This window comes from Aspergillus steynii, assembly GCF_002849105.1.
Source record: "Aspergillus steynii IBT 23096 chromosome Unknown P170scaffold_2, whole genome shotgun sequence".
Classification (NCBI taxonomy): Eukaryota; Fungi; Ascomycota; class Eurotiomycetes; order Eurotiales; family Aspergillaceae; genus Aspergillus; species Aspergillus steynii.
The window spans coordinates 4899878-4918806 of record NW_020194399.1 but is presented as its reverse complement, the minus strand read 5'-3'; the positions used below and the strand labels follow the sequence as shown (position 1 = coordinate 4918806).

The 18929-nt window shown below is 51.5% G+C and overlaps 5 protein-coding genes across 5 annotated transcripts; 2 read left to right on the top strand and 3 right to left on the bottom strand.

Moving 5' to 3' along the window:
* Window positions 1-1701: 1701 nt before the first annotated feature.
* P170DRAFT_434830 (protoporphyrinogen/coproporphyrinogen oxidase) lies at window positions 1702-4213 on the bottom strand. Its single transcript, XM_024848812.1, has 6 exons — window positions 3914-4213; window positions 3768-3837; window positions 3632-3712; window positions 3219-3569; window positions 2718-3143; window positions 1702-2654 (listed from the first exon to the last, which is right to left on the bottom strand). The coding sequence occupies exons 1-6, from the start codon at window positions 3928-3930 to the stop codon at window positions 2067-2069; spliced, it is 1533 nt and encodes a 510-aa protein (XP_024708415.1). The 5' UTR covers window positions 3931-4213; the 3' UTR covers window positions 1702-2066.
* A 996-nt stretch (window positions 4214-5209) lies between these two features.
* P170DRAFT_123450 (uncharacterized protein) lies at window positions 5210-6441 on the bottom strand. Its single transcript, XM_024842371.1, has 5 exons — window positions 6425-6441; window positions 5956-6051; window positions 5552-5864; window positions 5417-5502; window positions 5210-5341 (listed from the first exon to the last, which is right to left on the bottom strand). Exons 2-5 carry the CDS (start codon window positions 5967-5969, stop codon window positions 5296-5298), a joined length of 459 nt encoding a protein of 152 aa, XP_024708414.1. The 5' UTR covers window positions 5970-6051; window positions 6425-6441; the 3' UTR covers window positions 5210-5295.
* A 1277-nt stretch (window positions 6442-7718) lies between these two features.
* On the top strand, window positions 7719-9534 carry glfB (UDP-galactofuranose transporter). Its single transcript, XM_024842369.1, has 6 exons — window positions 7719-7977; window positions 8035-8108; window positions 8173-8178; window positions 8236-8453; window positions 8508-8915; window positions 8969-9534. The coding sequence occupies exons 1-6, from the start codon at window positions 7844-7846 to the stop codon at window positions 9341-9343; spliced, it is 1215 nt and encodes a 404-aa protein (XP_024708413.1). The 5' UTR covers window positions 7719-7843; the 3' UTR covers window positions 9344-9534.
* Window positions 9535-10422: 888 nt separating this feature from the next.
* On the top strand, window positions 10423-12251 carry P170DRAFT_123367 (uncharacterized protein). Its single transcript, XM_024842370.1, has one exon. It carries the CDS (start codon window positions 10843-10845, stop codon window positions 11968-11970), a length of 1128 nt encoding a protein of 375 aa, XP_024708412.1. The 5' UTR covers window positions 10423-10842; the 3' UTR covers window positions 11971-12251.
* A 754-nt stretch (window positions 12252-13005) lies between these two features.
* On the bottom strand, window positions 13006-18929 carry P170DRAFT_444936 (transcription factor TFIIIB subunit BRF1; the record flags this gene model as incomplete). The annotated part of the gene is made up of 12 exons (XM_024850666.1): window positions 13006-13172; window positions 13263-13380; window positions 13458-13587; window positions 13709-13847; window positions 13967-14083; window positions 14146-14239; window positions 14317-14587; window positions 14669-14967; window positions 15071-15270; window positions 16893-18183; window positions 18241-18449; window positions 18506-18929. The coding sequence occupies 12 exons, from the start codon at window positions 18927-18929 to the stop codon at window positions 13006-13008; spliced, it is 3459 nt and encodes a 1152-aa protein (XP_024708411.1).

Genomic DNA, 18929 nt, shown 5'->3' with positions numbered 1-18929 from the left:
CATCGCGCTACCGAACGTTTTCCTGCATGAAGGGACCATCCAAGAATAGATGCATGGCCACCGAATGTCTCAAGAGTTCCAGTGGGCTGATAAGTTGATGAGCGATGATAATACGTACACCTTTTGTTCGGACTGCCTTTGTTTATTCTTGTGGGGGAGTGTTCCACGTCTCGACCATCGCAGCCGATCGCTGTGTGAGTGGTCATTTGCTGTCGAGGGTGGCGGAGGCCGGTACTTTGGTCAGCGTGTCTCTGAGTCGACTCCACCGGGGCTGGCCTATGCGAGGAGTAGTCATGTCATTAGTTGGCCGCGATAGGTCCCAATTGGAATACGTGTGTTCTTGTTCCAGATTTGATTCACCATCACGACGGCCGATGAGACGATGGAGAAGGAGACTCCGTAGCAATCTGTCCGAAACCAACAGAGGCCGGATACCTGAATACTCAGGCAATGGTACAGGATACATACGATACCTTCAATACGGCCGTACCGCTGGATACCGGGAGTGTCTCGCACTAACTACAATAGGTTAGCCCCAGCTACTAAGAATAATGGCCGGCTCCGGACTGACGCGTCCGTGTTTCCACCACCACAGCGGAAGGGAGCACCCTCTGCTCAGCCTGTTTACGGAGTAGTACCTAGTAAACAGAGCACGAAGGAGAACGACCATCGCAGCGACATTTCCCAGCGTAGAATATGCCCAGTACCTACGCAGTACGGAGTACAGAATCCTGCCCGTCGGAAATCCGGCATCTCTGTCTATCACCGCATATCAGTTTCGGTGCCATGTCCGAGCGTCCCCGTCAATCCTCATCTTACCACCCAGCTAGATGGCACTAAGTAGTTAACAGACGGACCTGACTCCGCTGGCTATGTCATGGAGGAGTCCCTATCTCCGTGGGAGGAATGAGGACTCTGAAGATAGCGATGGGTAGTTACGGAGGTGGTTTGTCCGGCCGGTCGCGAGACTCCATGTTTTGTCGGATTTTTTTGTATTTTTTTTTTATTAAATGAAAGCTTAGCGATTGATGGCTGCCTGATCCGGTAGATTTGGTGGACGGAGCCGACATCAGATATGCTGTTTATATTGCTTTATGGTCCAGACTCATGGGTCTAGGCTCTGGGTTGGCGGTAGCATTGAGGCGAGACTGAGACATCGCTAGTCAGTTAGTTAGCTGGTTGTTGGTCGCACCGGTCTTGGTCATGTTCTCGAATCTTGAATCGTCGAATTTTTTTTTCTCCTTGTTTTTTCTACTTCGCTTTGTTGGAATTAGAGAAGCTAGGAAACAGAAGGAGAGACAAACAGACGACCGATGGATGGTTATGTCTCAGCCGTACTTTATTTATAACGCGTGTGTCCATGGCATCGCGATCGATAGGATGGAGTGGTAGTAACTACTAACTAGTAGATAGTAATAGTATCTACTGTCTCAATTACGCCGGAGTAGTCTGTGCAATGCTAGCACTAGTCTGAGATCCATTCAACTGAACCTTACGAGATCAAGGCGTTCGATTCGGAAGGTCCCCCTGGCGCGTCGAGTCATTGAAGTTGGTGATCGTGTCGATCGGATCCTGATCCATCGCGAATCGCAATCTCAGTACACTATACGGAGTATATTCGGTAAAGTGAACACGGTGTACAGTTGGATGGAGTTGTTATCGGTCATCATAGCAATGCCAACCTCATTCATTCGGTAATATATTCATAGGATATAACAATCCAACGGAGACCCGTGATAGAAGCAAGAACATGACAGCCAACAATGCAGGGCATCCATCATCTTAAAGAATCAAGTCTAGAAAAGAGAAAACGAAAAGAAAAAAAGGGTTTATAGCTTGAAAAGAATTCTAGCAAGAATTGCAGGAAAGATGGTGGGTTTTCACATCAACACAAAATGCCCGCAAAACGTCTCCCAAATATCGCTTCAAAAAATAAAGAAAGGAAATAGAATCAATGGCTCCCGTTGTCCGTAAAAAATCCGGTATCTAGTTGTTTTGTTTTAAAAACCCCCTCTTGAAATCATTCAATATTAAATCGGAAAATATGTCTATATGTTCTTCAGCGCTTACTGAGCCTTGGACTTGGCAAACAGCTGAGCACCGTCCTCCAGACGACGCTCGGTGTTCTGTCTGCCGTTGACGAAGTCGGGGTAGTTCAGGGTAAGCTCGACGGCACCGTTGACAATGTTGTCCACAGCCTCGACACCCAGCATGAAAGAGTGGTCCTGGTTACCGACCTCGTAGCGCCAGCTACCGAAGCGGCCACGGGTCCAGATGTCCTGGGCCTGGAGGCGGGGCAGGATCTGGGTAAGGGCACCCTCACGCTCGAGGGAGGGGGTGGGGTAACCGTGGTCGAAGCGGCGGTGGTAGGTAGAGACAATCTCGTCGGTGGGCTTGAGCATCTCGGTGTTGACGAGACCCTGGATGGAGTCGGCCAGGAGGGTCTCGTGGTTGACAGGCTTCATCGAGGACTCGGAAACCTCCAGCATGATAGACCAGTAAGGACCCTCCTCAGCATCGGTGCTCTTGGGCTTGGAGCCGTCGGCGAGCTGCAGGGTAGGGAGCTTCTTGGAGGTCTCGGGCTGGTTGTGAGGGGAGTAGTTGGAGAAGATGGTGGCACGGTAGAAGGGGCAGTTGTCCTCGGGGAAGTAGAGCTATTGAAACAGTTCTGTTAGCTTACGGACAAGAATTTTCGAGGCAATTTCAAAGCGACCTACCCAGCACTTGTCACCGATTCTCTCAGGGCGGGTACCACGGATACCAACACCGATAACGTGGGTGGTGGAGTAGAAGAGCTGCTTGGTGAGGCCAACCAGCTCCTGGTCACCCATCTGCTCGGCAAGGAAATCCACGGCCATGGTAGAGACCAGCTTCTTGTAGCCGACGGTCGTGCCGTCAGCAAGCTGAACGGTCTTGTTGCCGGCGTTGACCTTGGTGACCTTGCCCTTCTCACCGAAGCGAGTGTTCTCCTTGGGGATGGTGTTGGCAACGGCAATCCAGATGCCACCGGTACCACCGTGGGCGGGGAAACGGAAAGTAGCGTTAGGGCCCCAGTTACCAGCAGTCTTGTTCAGGATGACGTTGGTGGTGACGGCCTTGACGTTGGGAGCGGCAACACGCTCACCGAGCCAGGCACATTGCATCTACAGAGGTTGCTCATCAGCATTTGCGTTCAACAGGGCAGCCCGATGCGCCCACGAAGAATTGATTCGTCTTACCTTGGTGGTCGGCACAGCCCAGACCTTGTAGTTGTAGGGTCTCATGAAGAGATCGGCGATACCAGTTCCCATCATACGAACGATCCACTCGTCGAAGTCCTTGGGCTTGGTGTTGGCCACGCGAGCCTCAAGGGCAGCGTCAATCATGCCGTCAATGCACTTGACCTGCTCCTCCTTGGGAAGCATGGAGATGTTGTTCTGGAAGGGGTAGGGAACCCATTTCTCCTGGCAGCGAACGTAGGAGATACGCTGGTGGGTGTACCAGTCCTCGTCCTTGGGGAGAGCCTCGTTGATGCAGTCGTCGAAGTACTTGTAGTGGGAGAAGATAACGTGGCCACCGACGTCGTAGAGCTGCCAATGGGTTAGTTTGGTTGCTCTTCTCCCGGAGACAGCGCAGAATGGAGTGAACATACGAAGCCTTCGGGGGTGACATCGGTAGAGGCAAGACCACCGGGGGTCTCGTTGCTGTCCACAATCAACCACGAGGGGCCGTTCTAACGACAACAATCAGCATGAGAATTCGCGGATTCGACAGGGTCGCAATCGTACGATCTGGTTCAAACGCTTAGCAGCACCCAAACCAGTTGGGCCTGCACCAATGACGAGAACGTCGACGGAGCTAGAGGTGAGCAAGAGACGAGGTTAGCGGCTGCAACGAGAACACCCCTGAGAGCAGGTCGCGCTGAGGTTCTTACATGTCGGGGTGGGTCATTCTGCCTTGTAGGATGTCCTGAAAGCTGGGAACGCGGTTTAAGGTCTTGCGGGCGAGACTAAGCATAGAAAAGATCTATGAAGCTGCAAGAATGCAGTATTTAAAGAAGCGGTAAGGGGGAGGGGAGGAAGAGAGAGGGGGAGGCGATGGCGGAGAAGAGAAAGGAACGGTGAGGGAGAAAGATCGGGCGTAATATTAGTATTAGTATTCGTACCAGGTACGCCCGCGGCGAGGGTACGGCAAAACGCAGTATTACCAAAGGTGTGGGGAGGTTCTGTTTCAAGTTTAGGCCCTACGAATTCCTCCTAATCAAAGGAAGACACCCGATGATGAATCCCTATCAATCCCTGGGCGGCGGAAAAGGGGAAATCCCCAGGCCTTCCAATTTACAGACAGACTAAAACTCAAAACTTAATGGGACACGCGGCTATCCTAGAGGCCAGAGGTTACGGAGGTCTCCAAAAAAAAAAAAAAAAAAAAAAAAAAAAAAGTGCCAACCAGCCATTCGACTCGGTCTCCGTGCGCCATCTGCCCTGGTTCTGCGGTCCCGTTGGATAGAAAATCCCAGCCAGATTACGGAGTTTTCCATGATGGCTGTCTGGTGGCTAACGTTCGTTGGTTGGTTCCTCCCAACGTCCAGAACCGCGTAAACATCGTAAAGGGGTTGCCATTGGTCTACCGGGTGGCTTATCATCGAGTAGGTACCTATCAGGAATTCAGGGTGCAGGTTGCCTTTAATTCACACATCCGGAGGCATCATCCATGGCGTCGGCACCTGTTCCTTTTTTTTTTTCTTTTCTTTTCTTTTTCTTTAATTCATTTCTCGGCAGGCACCAAGGGTATTCCCCCTGAGTACGGAGTAGTGCTGCGTTTTCTATCGCCGTTCTTTGTCTTTGCCTTCTTTGTATGTACTGCGTAACTCATTCAACTGCCGGCTCAAGGTAGATTCTACTGTACTGCGAATGCTGTGTTCAAAACTTCAAACCCGCCCGAAACGGTGCGCCTCGAGTCTTCCCTTGTATCGACTATCGATTCACCGTGAAACCTGCTCTTGCATCATTGCATGATTGACCAGCTCCTGTAGTTTGTACTCCGTACACGCTAAAGTCCACACGGTGGTACTCCATACTAAACCCTGGGCCTCCGCCGTCTGTGCAGCACTTCGTCATTACGCACATGCCTGCTAAGCCCATTCAGCACTTTAACGGATTGACACCAAAGGATCGTCCCTCACTTGATCCATCAGACTTGTCAGGACTGAGGATTCATTTTGTGAACAGCCGGTTCCACTGATGGTCCCTACTCGAAGCGGAAGTCCAGAGCTGATCGCTTTCCAGAATCCGCGGGAAAAAACGTTTATCAGGGTTAAGATGACCAGGATGGCGGACGAATCCGACAGAGGCCAATCAAACTATCAGCCATGCAGGGTTTAGCAGAATGAGCTTCGTGGTCCTTTTTTTTTTTTTTTTTTTTTTTTTTTAATTACCTCTCAACTTCCATCAGGACAGCCGTTGCCATCGGCTCTTTGTGTATGGCAAGATCTTGTTCCCGGCTTCTGTGCTTCCTTCTGGACTATAATAAGGTAGTTAGAGCAACAGTGAATTCTTGCGTACCACCGTACCCATGGACAATTTCCATTGTGGTCTATTGTTCGAAGAGACCACCTGATGTTGCGGTCGCATCCGTATGCCGTAGCGAAGCAGAGGACGAGTGGATGGTCAGGACCAAGTGGCCGGGGCCCTCGTGGGTCAGGACGAGTCCCTGGACGGGCTAGGGAAAACGCAACCAGGATGCTAAAACGCCATTGAACCAAAGGGATGGCGTCAAGCCCTCCAGCCATCAGATCGCCGCATTCTCCACTGGTAAGGGACCTTTGCGGCAGCGCTATGGACAAGTGGCCGCTGAACGCGGGTAAGAAGTGCTTGGCTAGCAGGCTGCTTGCGTAATGCAGGTCGTGCCAAACAAGTCGGTGTTAATTTTGATCAACACGCTGCGGTTGCAGTGATTCCTGCTCGATTCCCTTACGCTCTGATCGACATCCAGTTGTTTCATCTCTACTTAGTAGTTATGAATAGATAGATCGCAAAGCACGACCACGTACGTGACAACGTCGGGGGTTTTCTATTCATCTCTGTTAGTCTTGTCTGCGTCGCAGGGACCAGAAACAAAAAGAAAAAAGAAAAAAAAGTTGGCAAGTGAGTGGAGCCCGTAGCTAAGAATAATAATGAGAATTAACGGAAAAGGGGCAAGGGAAGCGCAAGGGAAGCCAGCAAGTGGAGCCCTTGGAGATTGACACCAAGACTCGCTCGCCAGTCGCCAGACTCGCCACGAGAGTTGATGAAGTTCTGAACATTCGCTTGCCCCACGCTAGCACCAATGGATGGAGGGGAGTTTCATGGATGTTAATCCACTGGGGAGGTTGGACTTGGAGAAGGACCCAGAGGGTTTGCTCCATAATGGACAGCAATTAAACTGATGGCTGAGGAGTACGTACTCCGTGCGACTTGCCTCGACTCCCCCGGCTGGCTACTTTTCCTCGTGTTTAGTATTGGTTTCGGTGGGATTCGCGTGATGTGAGAGACATCCAAGATCAATGGAGAAAATGATAAAATGAAAAATCCACACATGCGGATTATGAGGGTTCAGAAAATAAAAAAAGAAAGCGGGAAAAAAGAAAGGCAGAAAAAGAAAGACAGAAGCGTTGCGCACTGCTGGGGACGGTCAACAGCCACGGGTACTTTACCTGTACGGTATGTACGGTATGTACGGTACCTTACCAGCGAATCGAGCGCAATTTCCCCGAGTCCTCCACTCATCCTAGCGTATGTAAGGCACGAATACCAACCCGTACACCGACGACTCATTTTATCGATCTATTGAACAACCCACTCGCTTTTCGCCCCTCCCACGCTCCACTCGCTTAGGCCAGACGTCTAGCACTCGAAACTCTCCGTCAGAATCACTGGTGGTGTTTCAAGTCCGACTCTGGCCATGGGGAAACTTGGTACTAAGAATAATTTTAAATTGATTAAAACCGTTTTAGCGTACCAGGGAGGACGAGGGAATTGCAGACATTCTAGCTGGGTTCTATTCTGTTCCGGTTCCATTCGACGCTGGCGTTGGTGGATTGGATTTGGATGCGTTCAGTGGCCTTACCGTACGGTACCTGCGACCGGCGGCGAGGTACGGTAAAGCGCCGTAAGCCCGCCCGAAGCGGCCTAGCGGGCGCCGCGTCCAACGAACGGCATATCTGACCTGGACCACGATCTCTGCCCTTTTCTTACGGCCCTGTTGATGCGGATCCCCGACCTTCTTGCCCCCCTTTGGCCTAACAAATAATAATCCTAATAATAATAGATATTCGTCCCTAATATTTCCTCACACCTCGACCACCCTCCCCAATCCTGTGCCGCATTCGCAACCTTATCCATCTGACCAAATCGCCTGTCCCTCCCCAGGACCCAAACTACCCGAAGGGATTATTATTTTTATTTGATTTTAATTTTAATTTTATTTTTTTTTTTTTTTTTTTTCCTCTCAAGAAAAAAAAAAAAAAAAAAAAACCCAAAGGAAATATACGTACCTCGTTTCCATCCATCCATCCTCCCTTCTTGTTTCTCTCCTCCCTCCCCCTCCATTTCATGTTCTTCATTGTTCCGTGATTCTGGTGTCTTAATTTTTTGTTCAATTTCTTTTCTTTTTTTTCATCGACCAACTATCATCTCACTCGTTCAATCTCTTTTTGTTTTTTTTTTTCGTCTTCTTGGACTATCAGTGTTGATTCTTTCTACTTCCCTTCCTCTCTCCACCATTCCCCGTGGCCTCCGCGCAGTTCAACCAAAGCAGCCTTTTACGGCCGCGCCCTTTCGATTTCCAACGCTTCCTATCAGACCAAGCTCGCACTCTCAAGAAAATGAGTTCCGAAGGAGAAAAGGCTAGAACCTCCGGCGAGGTCTCTCGTCCGGAGCCCGCTTTGCCCACCGTGAACCCGGCCGCTGAGAAGTCGGAGCCTCCCAAGGCGACCTTCCACCCTGCGGTCTACGTCAGGTATGTCCGGAATCTTCCCTCAGGGTGGGAAGTAGACAGAATTTAACTCTGTATCAGTGTCTGGATCACTCTGAGTTCCAGTGTCATCTTGTTCAACAAGAAGATTCTCGATAACCCTGAAGCTCAATTCCGTAAGTGCAACCTGTCTGTTTTGACCCGAGCCCGACGGATAACTAACCACCTTCTCTCATCCAGGCTTTCGTATGTCCTTCCTGAGTCGAATACCTTAGACTTGACCCGAATCTGACCCTCTTTTAGCTATCTTCCTTACGACATGGCACTTGGCGTTCGCAACTCTCATGACCCAGATCCTTGCCCGCACAACCAACTTGCTCGATGGCCGGAAGACCGTGAAGATGACTGGCCGGGTTTACCTGCGTGCTATTGTCCCTATCGGTCTCTTCTTCAGTTTGAGTTTGATCTGCGGTAATGTGACCTACCTGTATCTGAGCGTTGCTTTCATTCAGATGCTCAAGGTATGCTTGCACTGTTGAATCTCGGTTTTGTTCCTCGCTCACTGTGATACTCAGGCTACCACTCCTGTTGCCGTGCTGCTGGCTACCTGGGGCATGGGAATGGCCCCCGTCAACCTGAAAGTCCTCTCGAATGTCGCCGCCATCGTTGTTGGTGTCGTCATTGCTTCGTTCGGTGAGGTCAGGTTTGTCTTGATCGGTTTCCTTTTCCAGTTGGGCGGTATCGTTTTCGAGGCTACCCGTCTGGTCATGGTCCAGCGCCTACTCAGCTCCGCCGAATACAAGATGGATCCCCTTGTGTCTCTGTACTACTTCGCGCCCGTTTGCGCTGTCATGAACGGTCTCACTGCCCTCTTCATTGAGGTTCCCAACATGACTATGAACCACATCTACACCGTCGGCATCTCTACGCTGCTTCTCAACGCCATTATTGCTTTCCTGCTCAACGTTTCCGTTGTCTTCTTGGTATGTATCGCTGGGTGCACCGCTCGCCGACTCCGCTAACTTTGGGGCTACAGATTGGCAAGACTTCTTCCTTGGTCATGACCCTCTGCGGTGTCTTGAAGGATATCCTGCTGGTTGCCGCCTCCATGGCCATCTGGCACACCCCCGTCACCTTCACTCAGTTCTTCGGTTACTCCATCGCTCTTCTGGGTCTCGTCTACTACAAGCTTGGTGGCGACAAGATCAAGGACTACACCGGCCAGGCTAACCGTGCCTGGGCTGAGTATGGTGCCAACCACCCGGCGCAGCGCAAGTCCATCATCATCGGTGCCATTGTCCTGATTTTCTTCCTCTTCATCGGCTCCATGGGCCCCAGTTATGCCCCCGAGTCGATGGACCGCATGAAGGGCATGCTCGGTGGTGGCGCCGCCCCTGCCGGAAGCGCATAAAGCGTTTTCTCCTAAACGCCTCCCGGAGTCCACAGTTTTCTGGATTTGACAAGACCTGTAAACCAGCGTCCATGACGGGATAGACGTGATGAAGTCGGTGGGATGCTTCCTATATGCCGTGAAGGCATTGGGCAGCGAGACTGTGGACGCGAACTGTCATCAACCATTTCCACATTCCTTTCTTTTCTTTTGATTTCATATCCGGGCCTCTTTATAAAACTCTTCGACGGCCACGTTGTTGCTTTTTTAAATTAAACGATAATGTCCCTCAGTGGAGGTGGTCCCAAGGACACGGCAAGCGAAGTGCGACCAGGCGCGGCCACATGCGGGAAATGTACCCTGTGCCAGATGGTCCCCCTTGAACACCATCTCATGGAATGATATGACTGCGATCTCCCTCTCGAGGTCTATTTCTTTCTTGTTTACGGTCATCCACGGGCACATGTCCCCTGAATTACTTGCGATTTGGCTCGACGAATATTTTGTGTCATGTTCCAGCAACCTTGTGTTTTTTCTGGTGTCAGAAATGGCGAATGGCCGTTTTTTTGTTCGATTTCCCCCAACTGCCTCTTTCTCTTTTCCCTTCTCTGTTACTATACTTTTTTTTTACTTTTTTATCTTTACTTTTTGCTCGCATGAAATAGAATCGAACTTTCCGGTGTGCCAAGTCCCCGAGATTAGTAAGCCGATGTCTCGCCGTGAGACCAGACCCCAGCCGGGCATGGGTCTGCGAATGAACGGCGCCGGGCTTTCTGGGAGCTGAACGCGCGGCGGCGCGGACAGGCTTGCAGGGAACGCCACGCCAATCAGCGGCGCGGACGGCGGTGGATCCCCCCATGATGGTTGCCCGGCGCAATCGCCATCGAATCCTTGCTGGCCGATCTGGACTCGGTGGGGCTGGCCCGGGCTGGCTGTATTGCGGTGGTATTGGTATCGTCACAATGCTGGCCGAAGTGCTCAATTGCGGGCGCCGGGCGGCTGCTGGGCGGCGGCTGGGCGCCGTATCGTGGTATCGGAGTGGTCACGGGCAAATTTTATCTCCGCATAAGCTCGAGCACTCACACTCACTCGACAGATGGATCGCTTTCCCTTCTTCCCTTCCTCTCACGCGTCTCGCTTTTCCCGTTCTTCCTTTCTTTCTTTCCCATACCCCGGCGTCCCCGTCGTCTTCTCCATCTTTTCTTCTTCTCCTCTTCTTATCTCTTCCATCCGTCTGTTCTACCCTCCATCATCCATCCTCCTCCCCTCCTCTCTCCTCTTTGCTTTCCCTTCCCTTGTGGCGCTCGTCTCCGCAGCCTCGCATACGCTTGCGCCGATCTCTCTTTCTTACTGCTCCTGCGGACCTTGTCCCGTTCTCATAAGACGTCGCTGCTCGTCGTCTGACTGATAGGTTATTGTATCTTCTCACTTCTAGCTCACTGGACGCAACAGATCGGACACTGCTTCCCTCATTCTCCCTTCGGCACCTCACCAGCGATACCCTGCATTGAACCATTACGATGTGCCCGATGCTTCTCAACGGCCTCTCCGATGGCCCTGCCATGGTCCTCTCCCCGACCCAACAACACGCCTTTGTTCAATTCCCTCGTCACTTTGACTCGGCGCCGGGCACGAATTCCGGCTCTCTGTTCGCGAATGGCTTCAAGTCTCATACCTCTCCCGGGGCGAGCCCGTCGACTAAGCTGGCCACGTCTGCCCCAATTGCGGGAAAGCCGTCTCGCAAGAGGTCGCGCGACGAGGCCGCTTTTGAAGAAGCTATGAACACTCCCAGCGCTCCCGTTCAGGCTGCACCCGCTCCTCCCCCGAAGGAGGAAGAACCTGTCTACGGAGAAGGCATGGTTCTTCTGAACCCGCGTACAGGGATGGCTCTGTCCGCAGAAAGCCAGACTGGCACGTGGTACGAAGAGGTTTCCGAGACCACCGCAACGGCATCCGCCGGTTCTTCTCAACCTCAGGCAGCTGGCTCATCCAGCCTCGCTGGCCGCAAATCCCAGCGCCTCGACCCTTCTGCCCCTAGTTATGACGACATTGCGCTATCCTCGATGCAACGCTTACAAGATGCATCTGGAGATGATAACCGCCGCAACCTCAATTCGAACCCATTTACTTCTGGGGAACCCTTGGTCGATGATGCTACTCGCCTTCTCGGTATCAGTTGGCAGCGCATCGGTATGGACGACAACGACATGGCTGCTGCCGTGCGGGGGTGGAAGAAATACATCGACAGACAGTTTTCCAGCTATCTTTCTGACTGCGAAATCCTCATGAAAAACCGAGCCTTGAATGCCTACCTCGTCACCGCGCGGCCGGTTTCACCCTTCGGGCTTGCATCTTCTCCCGCTTTCTATCTATTTAACGATGACCTCACCCAGGGCCAACTCGTCAACTCTACCTGGGAGAACACCGTGCACAACCTGCGATCCACCCCTATCATCTTTGAGGGGGCCCAGGTCTTGAATGCCGCATCTCGCCCCATGACTCAAAACCAGGACAATGTTCTTGGGTCCAATCCCGCCGACGCAGGATTGCCTCTATTGCAAACCATGAGCGCTCAGCCAGTCGGTGGCGGGTGCGCTGGATTGAACAATGGCGTGGGAATGGGTACGGGGATGGAGATTGATGCGTAAAAAAAAAGAAGAAAAACCAAAAGTCTGCTTGCTCAACTAACGACCCGAAAAAACGACAAGGAACGCCGACAGTCCATCGAATCAAAATTCAACCCGACTATATCGTATATCGCGTCTACGTCTTAACCGCATTTTTATCGACGAAACCGATTCGCAATTGTCGCCTTATTTCCGTCGTCGACCCGCCAACTCTCACCATTCGTAATTTTATCGAGATTCTGATGTTTGTGACAAATTTTTCTTTTTTCTTTTCTTGATTTTTTGACTCTTCTTCCTTTTGAGTTTATATTATTACTATTATTGCTGTAACTGGGCTTTTTGGGGGGTATATTGGGATGGGAAGGGAGCAAATGGTGTTGATTTTCTTACCTGCCGGTTTCGTCTACCTTGGGGCTTTTTTCCTTTTCCTTTGCCTTTTTCCTTGACTTTTGGTTTTCCATCTGTTCAGATCAATTGACACGTCTTACGTGGAAGACAAGAGAAGAAGAAGAAAAAAACTAAGAAATTAAAAAAAAGAATATATTGAAGTTTGATTTGATTTGTGTTTTTGGTGTTCGTAACGATGCGACGGAACGGACACGTCTTCGGGGTTTACCTTACTTTGCGTGTCACATCGATCGCACTTCGTATCTCATGCATACGATTCAATTCGATTCGATCTGATGCAATGCAATGCAGCAGTCTGTATGAAATCGATATTTCTCGCACGGCATAAATGGGTTAGTTGGATGATCCAATGGGTTCGCGATAATTGTTTGTGGTTAAATATAGTATCGATCTGAAGACGGATATATTTCGCAATGGGGTACGTTGATTTATGATATTTGAGAGATTTTTGGTATTTTTGTTTTAACTCTCATTCTATCTAAGATTCTAATGCCATCTTTTCACCTCCCCGAATGGAGGGACGGAAGAGAGTGCTCTACTGGTTCAATACTAGTCCAATCCAAACAAGCTTCCCCTGGATAAACACTCTCACCAGCTATCCTTCTTATCAACCCTCAGCACAGCAAGGCGGCAATGTATATATGCCGACTAGCCACTTTTCTCAGACGAAGCAACGGGCTTTATTCTCACGTTCCCCTCCCCTTCCCCTCCGCTGTCCACGACTGTGATGGCATCACCTCGCGCTGTCTCGACCGGCGAGGGTTCGCTAGCTGCGGCAGAGGTAGGAGAAGAGGAGGAACCATCCGCCGATGAATCTGACGTATAAAGCTCAGTGACCAGGGTTCGGGGACACTTTTTCTCGTGCTCATCCCGGCTAGTATAATGGCCTTCTCCTTCTAGACCACATGGGCATGGGAAGTGTTCTTCATCAGGGGAAGGGAGAGCCGCGCGTTTGGTGACAAATAAAGTGTCGATTTGTTCGAGTGAGAGGGTTGCGGTTTCGGGGTAAAAGAAATAGATAATCTAGATTGTGGACGGGGATGGTTAATTTCTTTGGATAACGAGCGTTCGTCGGTGGGAATGGGAGGGAGCGGTGTTACCGGAACAAAGATGAGGTTGAAACACATGAAGATCAGATATCCCTTCCAAGCCAAGTCCTGGATTAGCGTGGGGGAGATCATCGAGATGAAAAAATTCCAGAGCCAATTAGCGGCAATGCTAATGGCGGTTCTGGTTTATTATTAGCCCTATGTCTGTCTGGGTTGGTTGGTTGCAGGGCAAGGAGAAGGGACCACTCGTTGGAATGCGACCCAAGGGTAAATTTGAAGAGACTCAAAGCGCAGCAACGTACCCTTTGGCACGGACATGCAGGGGTAGGAGCTCCGGACCGTACACCCACGGGATGCAGTTTATGGAAGCACCGAAGGTGAGCATGAACAGGAAGAAGAATGTCATCGATGCCGATGCCGTTTCTTTCTGGATAATCGTCCCTAAGATCGCGGTACTTTTTAGTCAAGCGTAGCCCTAACTCTCCATCCCCCCTTCGTCGTTGGGACCCGTATCACAAGGGATGGATTAGTAGAGCAGGCAGGGACATCTCCACACATACCTTTGAAAGAAAGAAGAATGGAGATCATCATCATGCAAAAGAATAGGCCGAAGGAGCCCCAGAGCATGGGCTTCCGACGGCCGAGTCGGTCGGCGAAGAAGGTTGGATAGAATGAGCCTAATGCAGGCAATTGGGTCAGTCGACCTGTGTCAATGTCTTGGGCGGATCGTTCGACTCACCGATGATGAACATGAACTGGATAACGCCTCCCATAAGGAGACTTGTTTTCTTGTCGAGGCCGATATTGGTCTCGAAGATGGAGGTTACGTAGGACTGGTCGTGTGCGTTTGGTCAGCCGTGGCTTTGATTCAACTTCATCCAGAGTAGACGAATGGACGTGATGCACTGACTACTATCATATTGACACCACACATCTGGTTCATGAACTGTAAGCCATACGCCAGTAAGACGCGTCGACCAGTCCGCAGCTCGTCTTTCTTAAACAGCTGGCTCCATTTATATTCGCCCCGCAGAGCATCAAGCTCAATAGCTCGTTGGATGCCTTGCGATTCCTTGATCACTTTAGGATCGTCCAAGTTGCAATCATAAAAGTCACACAGGACCTGAAAGCCCTGGGCGCCCTTTCCCTTGCGATAGAGCCATCGTGGATTCTCAGGAAGTCTGTCATCGTGGTGAACCGGGCATCAGCATAACCAACCTCCCACAAAACCCAACGTAGATCGACGATAAACTCAGACTCACCCCAGGACCATCCCCGCAATAACAGCGACAAATATTCCCTGGCAGGCGATTGGAAGACGCCAGCTCATGGGTCCGTCGACATAGCTCATTCCGTAGTCAAACCAATAAGAAAGCACGATGCCCACCCCGACGAAGAGAGCTTGGCTGCAAACGAACATTCCGCGCTTACGTGCCTCGCAGAGCTCGGACTGGTACACCGGCACGACGGTGGTCATGATGCCAACGCCGATGCCGGTGACAAAGCGAGCAACGAGAAGCTGTGCGGTGGAGAAGGAGCTGGCTTGGAGAGCTGCTCCGACCTGCGGGTGGAATGTGCTGTTAGCTGGAGTTTCCGCTGCGCTGCGTTTCACTTTGCTTGCTATATTGTGATAGCTAGTGTTGATATTGGCGAAGTGCACTTACCATGACCCACGCCATGGCCTGCCACATTATCCTGCGGAAGCCAAGTGGATCACTCGTTAGAAATGCAACGAGTGCTCCTGCGCAGCAACCCAGGTTGTAGATGGATACGATGAAGCCGACGAGAACCGCACTAGGGTGATTGACCACATCGAGGAAATTTTCATTGCCAACGATACCGGAGAAGACGCCTTGGTTGTAACCTGAAAGCGAAGTAGATTGTAAGTGGCCATGAACCTTAGTATATGCCAATTGTTTAGACATGACCACTGACCGTATAGCGCAAACGAAATTTGACACGTGAGAAGGATGGCAATGCGAAGGCTCAGACCTCGACCAAAGAGGTTGAGATGGGACATGTTGATGTAACAAATCCTCAAGGGTATAGGATGGGAAGAGCTCCAATGATCAAGATGCTTCTTTATCCAAAATTGCGTATAGATAAATGTGAAACAGAGGGGAAGGACAAGGACGAACAGGATTTTGAGGGATTTATATCGAAATGGAGGGTTGTTGCCTCGCCACAAGGAGTAGACGATCATGGGATTGCAGTACAAAGCACATACTAAATATTATATCCAAAGAAAGCTAGCTCGTATCATTCAAGTGTAGGCATGGTGTACGCCTGCCTGCCCCTCTAACTATAGCTCGATCAGCAATTGGCGCTAAACGTCCTGGAGAATTCCTGAGCCCTGCAGGATAACGGAGGTTGGTATTGGTCGACTTCCTAGTTGACCAAGCTCTTATCGATCCCTGAGAAAGAGTCCACACCAGCTCTATGAAACATACCATAATGTCACCCACAAGAAGTCAAGAACCTTGACTGGGATCCTGACTCGTTCGGCGCCATGATTGATGGATTTCGTCCTATCAGTGCTCCATACATTCTTGGTTCTCCAGTTTACCTCATATGTCCTTGATAATTGAGTCACCCCAAACCTAGAGGAAGCATGACGTCAAAAACAAGTCCAATCTACCGGAATTCACCCAGAGGACGAAGGAGGGGGAGGGGGCCATTAGGGCAGGAGGGTCTTGCATACCTCGAGGAAACTCAACCGAGAACCCAGGGACTCGATCGTGGAAATATCTACGGGCTGCTAGTTAGTTCGATAGGCACTCGAGCCCCTTGCCTAGATAGCATTGTGGGGGCCTCGTGCGTGCGCAAACCCAGCACTTGCAAAATGGCTGCTCGCTTGCTGCCTAGAGATAAATTGCGATCATGTCAAGAACCTGCTCGGGGTTTGTTAAGTATTAATAGGAATGTGTGGAAGCCTGGAATGGAAGTTCCGTTCTGCCGGTAGAGAAGGAGTGATCGATAGGATGATGAACTGTCGGGGAGCATCCATGGATGGTGGCTGAGATTAGGGACTGATATGTAACTGAGCCAAATGGCCCACGGGAATCCGATTTCCATTTTTATTTACTTTCTTTCGCCTTCCTCGGTACTAATCGCTATCATAGTCACTGCCCTCGTCATAGTAATCACCGTAGTGGCCGGAGAATGCAGCGTCAACGCCATCGGGGTCATCCTCATCACCCTCATCGTCGTCATAATCGTCATCCAGCTCTTCCTCGTTCTCCTCGCCCTTGGCGTCGGGAGCTGGACCCAGGACTGTTTCGTTGGGCTGTGTTGCTTCGGCCTGACCAGGTGTGACGGCAGGCTTAGGTTGGCTGATGTTGGTCGAATCTCCGGCCGGAGATGAAGTAGCAGGGGGAGAGCCGGCGGATTTAACGCGAGAGGGAGTTGTGATCCTTGTCCGCCTTGAAACTGCCGCCTCTGGTTCGATGCTGGCACTGCGTCGCGAAGCCACACTTTGGCTGCGACTCTGGCTCCGGCTCATGCTTTCGGCCTTTGCCTTGGCGGCGTCCTCGCCCCCTTCTTCTCCAAATAAGGACTCTAGAAGACGATAGTTAATCTTCTTACTGAATCCCCTACGCTCCAACATCCGACGAGTAGCCTCTGCCGGAGTGGACGCACGAGTGCTTCTCCCGTCCCCGTCCTCGCCTTCACCCTCTAGGTAGGTCACGTCCCCGAGTCGACCCTTGCGACGCTTGCGAGGTTTGTGCATTCCGGGACGCGAATCGGACTCTGCCAAGGCTCGCTTCAAAGCCTTTGCCTGCTGCGTCCGCAGATAATCCTTGTTCTCGTGCACCCAAATTCGCTCTTTGATCTCGACTTCCATGGGAGACAAGAGACAGTTAGAGACCTCCGGATCCGACTCGAATTCACTCTCGTCGATCTCCGCGCTTTCGGAGACGTTTTTGCTCGGCTGCTGACTTTGGTCTCCCGCGTTAGCCGGGTTCTCTGTCATATTGGAACCCTTGGCTAATAGTGCAGTCATCTCATCTTCAAGAGCCTCCTCGGAGGCGAGCTGATCGGGGGTCGGCTGGGGGAGCTCTGGCTTTCTGGAGCCTTTCCGGTGGCCGGAGGTAGCTTGCGTAGACTCGGGATCGGTTTCTGACAGTTCTTCACTCGTGGCCGACACGGTCGACGGTCGTCTTCTATTATCAGCCTCGAACAGAGCGGGATCGATAGGGATGCTAGGGATGGCAAAGCCATCAGCATCGACGCGGTTTGGCTGGCGTGTGCCAGTGACATCGGCATCCTGTTCGCCCTCGATCTCGGCCGCAGTCTCGGGGGCCTTTTTCTTGACGCTTCGGGAAGGTTTTCTTCCCTCCCGTGCTCGGGTGAAAGAGGGAGGATCGTGAGCATTCTCCAACTGTACGGAACGGAATTGATCGACCGTCAGCTCTCCACTCTCGGTTGAGCTGAATTCATTGAGACGTTGGCTGATTGTAATCTCCGTGACTTTGACCACGTAAACAACCTCGCGCACCGTCCGACGAAAGTTGTTCATGCGTGCTGCTAGAATCAAAGCTGCCCCACAGATACCGGCAGGACGACGACCGGTCGTCATCCAATCACGATTCATGCGCTGGACAATACGGACGGCTTCGCCAGCCACTTGCATGGTGGCATTTCCGAATTCCAGTTGCTTGGCAAATCGATAGATCAAACTCTCCGGGTCGATGGGATTCATGAGGAATACATTGCCACCAAGCCGCAGCTCATCCAACAAGGATTTGTACGTTCGACCGAGCTTGAACACGTTGATCTAATCTAACGTTAGAGGACGGCACCTTCACGACAGACAAGAAGAATGAGAACTGACCATTAGGACGTCCGCAAAATCAATAAGCATGACGGTGTTTCCATCCTGCCGGCGACAGGCAATATACAAGCAGACTGCTGCGACCGTCTTTGTGCGACGACCTTGAATGAAGTTAAGGCCCACGGCAAGCTTGAAGACCTGACCGGCAGCCTTCATCGCACTCTCGGGGATCATCAGTGCACGGGACAACTGACTGATGTAACGATTACCTAGACAAACGTCAGCGTAAGCCTCTTAAGGCGCAAGAGTCCGTGATCGAGCCTACCATTCTGCTCTGTGATTTCTCGACTCTCCATGCCGCTCCCTCCCTGGAAACCCGGGCCGAAACTGCGGACATGGGACTGATCTTCGCCGACAAAGGTTCCCTGAACCACGGCAGCACCCGAGGAGGTCTCTCCAAAGGTGACCTCGGAGACAATGTTTGCCTCGCTGATGACAGTACCGCAGCCGGAACAGACCTTTTGCCCGTCATCCTCGACAATGTGAGGGGCGGGACAGCCGGGATTAGGGCAAGTCGACGTCTTGGGATGAGTGGTCGGTCTCGCCGGCTGAGGGCGGGCAATGGACTGAGGACGTTTGATAGCAGTCGACCCCGGTGGCTTCAAACTGGCCAATCGGCCTACAGGGGTAGCTCGGGGATTATTCCGAGGAGGTATGGGGGGGCGCATCCCAGGCCTAGGACCCGACAT

What these genes read in the sequence shown, in the direction of transcription:
- P170DRAFT_434830 (XM_024848812.1), bottom strand. An exon ending in GGGCTGTGCCGACCACCAAG is followed by an intron (nt 3,144 to 3,218) that starts GTAAGACGAATC and finishes CAACCTCTGTAG; the next exon opens with ATGCAATGTGCCTGGCTCGG. An exon ending in GAATCGGTGACAAGTGCTGG is followed by an intron (nt 2,655 to 2,717) that starts GTAGGTCGCTTT and finishes CTGTTTCAATAG; the next exon opens with CTCTACTTCCCCGAGGACAA.
- P170DRAFT_123450 (XM_024842371.1), bottom strand. An exon ending in ACAATGGAAATTGTCCATGG is followed by an intron (nt 5,503 to 5,551) that starts GTACGGTGGTAC and finishes ACCTTATTATAG; the next exon opens with TCCAGAAGGAAGCACAGAAG. An exon ending in GTCCTGATGGAAGTTGAGAG is followed by an intron (nt 5,342 to 5,416) that starts GTAATTAAAAAA and finishes CATGGCTGATAG; the next exon opens with TTTGATTGGCCTCTGTCGGA.
- glfB (XM_024842369.1), top strand. Translation starts at nt 7,844, where the DNA reads ATGAGTTCCGAAGGAGAAAAGGCTAGAACCTCCGGCGAGGTCTCTCGT. An exon ending in CACCCTGCGGTCTACGTCAG is followed by an intron (nt 7,978 to 8,034) that starts GTATGTCCGGAA and finishes ACTCTGTATCAG; the next exon opens with TGTCTGGATCACTCTGAGTT. An exon ending in ACGTTTCCGTTGTCTTCTTG is followed by an intron (nt 8,916 to 8,968) that starts GTATGTATCGCT and finishes TTGGGGCTACAG; the next exon opens with ATTGGCAAGACTTCTTCCTT.
- P170DRAFT_123367 (XM_024842370.1), top strand. Translation starts at nt 10,843, where the DNA reads ATGTGCCCGATGCTTCTCAACGGCCTCTCCGATGGCCCTGCCATGGTC.